This window comes from Hippopotamus amphibius, chromosome 3 (assembly GCF_030028045.1).
Source record: "Hippopotamus amphibius kiboko isolate mHipAmp2 chromosome 3, mHipAmp2.hap2, whole genome shotgun sequence".
In the NCBI taxonomy this organism is placed as follows: domain Eukaryota; kingdom Metazoa; phylum Chordata; class Mammalia; order Artiodactyla; family Hippopotamidae; genus Hippopotamus; species Hippopotamus amphibius.
Genome location: NC_080188.1, coordinates 42,947,290 through 42,953,060, shown reverse-complemented (window position 1 = coordinate 42,953,060; position 5,771 = coordinate 42,947,290). Strand labels below are relative to the sequence as shown.

The 5,771-nt window shown below is 43.2% G+C and overlaps 2 protein-coding genes across 2 annotated transcripts; both read right to left on the bottom strand.

Moving 5' to 3' along the window:
• Positions 1-304: 304 nt before the first annotated feature.
• Positions 305-1,253, bottom strand: LOC130848439 (protein FAM220A-like). The gene has a single exon (XM_057726921.1). The coding sequence runs from the start codon at positions 1,251-1,253 to the stop codon at positions 453-455; it is 801 nt and encodes a 266-aa protein (XP_057582904.1). The 3' UTR covers positions 305-452.
• A 432-nt stretch (positions 1,254-1,685) lies between these two features.
• LOC130848438 (small integral membrane protein 10-like protein 2A) lies at positions 1,686-1,901 on the bottom strand. The gene has a single exon (XM_057726920.1). It carries the CDS (start codon positions 1,899-1,901, stop codon positions 1,686-1,688), a length of 216 nt encoding a protein of 71 aa, XP_057582903.1.
• Positions 1,902-5,771: the final 3,870 nt, after the last annotated feature.

The following is a 5,771-nucleotide window of genomic DNA, read 5'->3' as shown; positions in this document are numbered from 1 at the left end:
GCAGAAGTGGTAACAGCTTATCAACAACTCAGCCTGACTCAGAGCAAGCACAGCAGGGTTGATTTTACAAATATCTACTTCCATTAGATGGTCAGAGACAACCTGGAGAGACGGTTTCTGGGACACTAGCCCTTTAGGATGGATGTTGAAGGTAAATTAAAACCTTCCTGTTAAATCTTTCAATTCTAATCTGCTGTTTATGTGGGATGTATCAATATTCTCCTTGACATGGCTTCCCAACCCTGAATGTCTTTCGAGCACAATTTAAAACTCAAAAATTTCCTTCTGTATCGACCAGCTTTCAATTCCACTGACTTTCAGTCTGTCTGGTCGTACAAACCAAAGCAGGAGCTTCAAGGCTGCACCGTGTGCATCCAGACTTAATACAAAAGAAATCATTTTAGGACAACTTTTAAAATTAATCTCACTATTTTTATTGTTCTGCCTGTACCTTAACTACGGCATAACAGATCTGCTAATTCAGAAGCATGTAGAGCCAGTAACGCCAGTGTTATCTGCAGGTCATCTGACATACTTTTTACACGTGAAAGCATTTTCTCATATTCTACTCTTTGCTCTGAAAACATGGGCTTTGAATGGCCAGGGAGAACACATTTTGTCTCATCATTCAAGAATATTTGGGGATGTGCGTGCAGCAGTGTAGACAGGATGGAACGCAGGCAAGAGGGATCCAACTCAGAGTCCAGCTTCTCCGGAAGAGCACTTGGTGGTTCATCCTCAGAAATCCCCATTTCTGACCATTTCTGATGGCATGGTAGTCCTGACCCCCAAGGCTCTCCTCTCTGGCTCCATCCTCCGTGGCTGTCAGTGGCCCTGGGCCCTCCTCCCCGCCAGTGCCTCCCCCGAGTTTCCCCGACGCCACAGGACACCCCAGCAAAACGCTCTCCTGTGGGAGCAAAGAGCAGACCCACAGTCTCGCTCTGAGCAGCCGCTGAAGCTGAATTTCTCCATATTGATTCTTGCAAATATGGAAGCACTTTGTTGCCATCGTGAAGCAAGAGACTGACCTCACTCAGATCATTTTTCATTTCCAGGGATAACTCCTCGTTTTGTGAATTTCCATGTGCATCACCCGCAGGCTTGTTCACCCTGGAGGTGACAGCTGGTGGGCAAGGGCTCTCCTCCCTCTTTCTCTCACACAACAGGTCTCTGCACAACAGTCCATCCCAGTCGTTGCCTGCTCCCTTCTCTTCCGCGAGGCGGGTGCTGAGACGCCCGCCGCCGTCCCTCATGCTGTGTGCTCTCACACCCTGAGCCCCAGGACACGCCTGTCAGTTCGCGGAAGGCCTTCAATGGATCTCAATATGAACCATTGGAATATCTTCTTTGGAGAAATGTTTATTCAGGTCCTTTGCCAATTTTTGGATTGGATTTTTTGTTATTGAGTTGTAAGAGTTCTTTACATATTTTGGACGTTAATCCTTATCAGATACATAGTTTGCAAATACAGGTGACCCTTGAACATTTCAGGAGCTAGCGACATCGACCCTCTGCACAGTCGAAAATCCAAGTACAACTTTACAGTCAGCCTTTCCTATACGTGGTTCCTCCGTGTCTGCGATTCCACATCTGAGGATTCAACCAACTTCATGATGTCATCTTCTCCAACTGTCCTTTTTCAGGCCTTCTCTTTTAATAATTACACGAATCCAGGTGACCTGGGGCTAAGATATTTGATTCCACAGGCAACGTAACTGCAGGCGGACGTTGAGCATCATGGAAGCCACGATGTAGAGGTAGGGGAAGTTGATGCGCAACCGCCAGGCCAGGTCGAAGAAGATGAGCAGCGTGCGGGTCAGCCCCTTGCAGAAGACCCCGTAGGAGCGGGCGGCGGCCGAGCGCGACAGCCGGACAGCCAGGCCCGACAGAGCCGCCGCCATATAGACCGGCGCCCGCCGCCCGCCCGCGCGCCGCCCGGCGCTCCGAAGCCCGCCCGCTCGCCCTCCCGGCGCCGCGACGCCCCCAGGCCTCCGCCCCGGCCGCTGGCCCCGCGCTGAGGGAGCGAAGGAGGCGGCGGCGAGGCCGGCGGGCGGGCCGCGGGGAGGGCAGTCCGCGCGTCACGCTCAGGGAAGCGCCTCCGCGAGCGGGCGCCGGGTCCCAGCCCGGCCGCGCGGCCTCCAGAGTGTGGTTTTATTTGCAGATGTAATCAGTTAAGATGAGGTCATGCTGAACTAGGGTTTATTATGAACTAGGGTGTATACAGAGCTAGGGGTGTTCTTGTAAAAAGATGGCCATATACAGACACAGGGAGAATGTCATGTGAAGGCAGGCAGAGACTGGAATTACGCTGCCACAAGTTGAAGGGATGGCTGGAGCTACCAGGAACTGGGAGAGGTAAGCAAGGCTCATTCCCCTACAGGTTTCAGAGGGAGCATGGCCCTGCCCGCACCTTTTTTTGGTGACCTTCTAGCCTCCAGAACTGTGAGGCTATACATTTTATGTTGTTTTAAGTCACCTAGTATGTGAAACATTTTTTTACGACAGCTCTAGGAAACTAATACAAATAGATACAGGGTTTCTTAATAAGTAATGTCACCATGAGATTTTAATGCTTGTCTCTTAAATGCTTTTCTCTTTCACAGTAATATGTATGCGTGTCTGGCTACCTGTCCTTATAGTTTAAGCTTCCCAGATTCATGCCCTGTGAAGCCATCCATCTCCAGGGTATTCCTTCTAGTTCCTCTTCCTCTCTTTTGTATGAACTTATACTCTTTTTAATTAGGACTAAACACTATTTACCTCTGTTTTCCTTTATTGTATTTTGTTTTTGGCACTGGTATCATGTGTCTTAGATTTGTTTCCCAATCTAGGGAAGGGTGTTTGCATGAAAGGTTTTCTTTTTCTTCCAGAAGAACTGTACAGTTTGCCAAAACCTGGGTACAGAAACTTTGTAAAGTTAACAAATTGATTTGGAATTATCTCTTATACTTCTGAAGATGTTATCTATTAGTTAAAATTCTATTAGTTAAAATAAAAAGAAGTTTTTCATAATATAATTGCTTGATGATGTAGGGAGATAAGAAGTTTTATGTTGGGATAACAATAGAGTTTTCTGGAATTAAAAAGAAAATCCATAAAGTTAATTCTGTCTCCAAGTTAATATCCTTAAGAGTGTTCATCAGAAGGTTAGAGAAACTATTAGCATGTAGCGGTAAAAGACTCATTTAATATTTTAATAACTTCTCTTTCAATTAACCTAGCAGACAGTTGACATCACCTGTGTCCATGAAAAATGAGGATCTCTAAATTGCCATGTTTTAAGGATGAATCGGATGATTATATTTGCTTTTCTAGAAAGCTTTATTCTTTGGGACATGACATTTGAAATTATTTAGTGGTATCTTTCAGCAGGACTTTTGTACACTGATCTTCAAGGCTCATAAAATATTGTGGCTCAGTTGAAGCAGTTTCCTGTTTTAGCAGAAGCATCTTGTTAGGATGAGAGCTGGAGCCTTTGTTGTGTTCTATGGCAACAACTTGCTTTTTTTTTTTTTTAAACAGTTGAGAGATAGAAAGCACTTCAGGTTGCTCTCTACTTCTTGGGCCTTTTCAGCATATTTAGTCTGTTGGAGTATTCTATGTGTTTTTTCTAGACTTTGGATTAATCACTAAGTATTTTGGAGAAGGACCTAAGTGTTTCATCTTTCAGCGCATATCCTTTCAGGTGTTGTTTATGATGGCTGAATAATGGAGATTAGTCTTCAAACCTCCAAGAGTTCAAGACTGGGGCTTGGGAAGAGCAGAAAAGGCTACCTGACAGCAGTGGTCTCAACTATGGATCAGGCAATTACATTAGTATGTGTAGAAAAGAATACATTTCCTCTTCGCCAGAGCACTCAAAGACAAAGGGAGAGCTTAGGTATGTCCTCTCTCTCCATCAGTTTTAGTCTGTGATGTCCAAAACTAAGATAAGAGTTGAGATGGCCATAGTCATTATCTGGTCATTATTGACAATATCAAGTCTGCCAAATATGGTTGTATAAGTTGTTCTCTGATCAAAGGTGCCCAGAAATAGGGGTAAGTGAGAGTTGAAATCTAGCCTTCTCCCTACTTACTAAGCCATGAACTCTTGTGTGGGGTTGTGTTAGACTGGTAGAAGGGACAGTAGTTTCTTATTTTCACAAAGATGCTTTATGGTTTATTTGCAACCTTGAAAAATATTGATGAGGTTTAAATCTCAAACAGTCAAGCTTAGCTGTCTATCAGGTGTCTGCAAGCTTTTTACTTCAAAACAGTATATGGAAGATGGGAGCATTGTGGTCTAGCATTTAATGTGGTCTCCCTGTAGTGCAGATGACTTTTCTGCATGCCCATATTTTTCTTCTAGTCATTTTTGTAAGCAGCACACACAGTTGTAAGATGTGTAGTTCAGTAAGGAATTCAGTGTATGGCTTTTCTGTGCATGGAACCCTTCAATTCCATAGAGCTTCCCCAGTAAAATGAATCTGATGAATAATGTCTTGACCACTAATTATTTCTTAAAAAAAGAATCAAACTCTTTTTCTTGAATGACTATGAAGTAATTGCAATCCACTTAGCCTCCCTGATCTCTTGGCATCAACTGTTGCCATATTTTAGGTTCCCATTACATTGTGTCTTAGTCTCCCCTGTTATGTTGCCCTTCACATGCTGGCATGGTGAATCATAGAAATCAATTAATCAATAGATGCAACACAAAATTAAAAAAACAAACAAACTGAGTCATGAAGTAAAAGTCAAAATTGGTTTGGATCAGGTGACAAACTAGGGTCAGAATGATAAAGACTAGGATTCAGCACATAGAAATCAAATTTGCAATAATAGTAACCAGATGACGATAACAAAGTTGATCAGAAAAATCCAGAAATGCAAGGAGCAGAGTCAGATTTGCAAATTAATGTCAAAAGTACCAAACATCCATTTCATGAAAAAGAGGAGAAATAGAAGTTCAGCATCATAGACCAAAGCAGGGTAGTGCTGGAGAGGTGTATCACAAACAGGGAAGAATATGTCTGCAGGTAGCCTTTCCCTATGACCTTGCTGTCCATGTTTGGCTGGGAACCCAAGTAGCCTGCTGTCCCGGTCAATGCAGTGGGTACACATCTTTACAAAGCATTAGGTATCTTCACTACAAATCCATCAAACTGGGTTCTCAAAGTTTAATATGCTGGAAAATGACCTCAGTATTAATGATATTTCTGATATTATGCAAATTTCACTGACATTTAACATGAACTTTCTGGGGAGATCAGGGCACATACAAGCTGGTCCAGGTGGCTTGAGGGAAGCAGAGGGAGTGAGTTGGGCCTTTATGGCAGTTAGAGGTGGTTCTGGGCAAGAGTTCATAGTGGATTTGCTGTTTGTAAAGTTTGAATTGCCATCAGACACCAAAAAAACGTGGTATACATGCTGGATTTCTCATCTTAGTTGTCTGGATATGGAGTAGATAGGGAAGAGGTTGGGGGTTTAAGTGGTCAAACATCAAAAATGGAGCCAGGCTCATTATTACAGGAGAATACCTATCAATGTGGTCATATGGTCTTTTCTTGTACTTTTGCAATATTTATAGAAATAAAATATTTAACCATGATTAAGACTGATTTTTTTTTTTCTCTTCAATTTCTCTTCTGTCTCACTTCCTTTTGTGTCTGGTGGCATTGGAGAGAATGTGGCAGGCATTTTGGAGAACAGGTTATGGGAAATTTGAGATGGGAATATATTTAGTTTGGACATAGTAGAATATATTTATGTGGGTCACAGTCAGTTTTAGG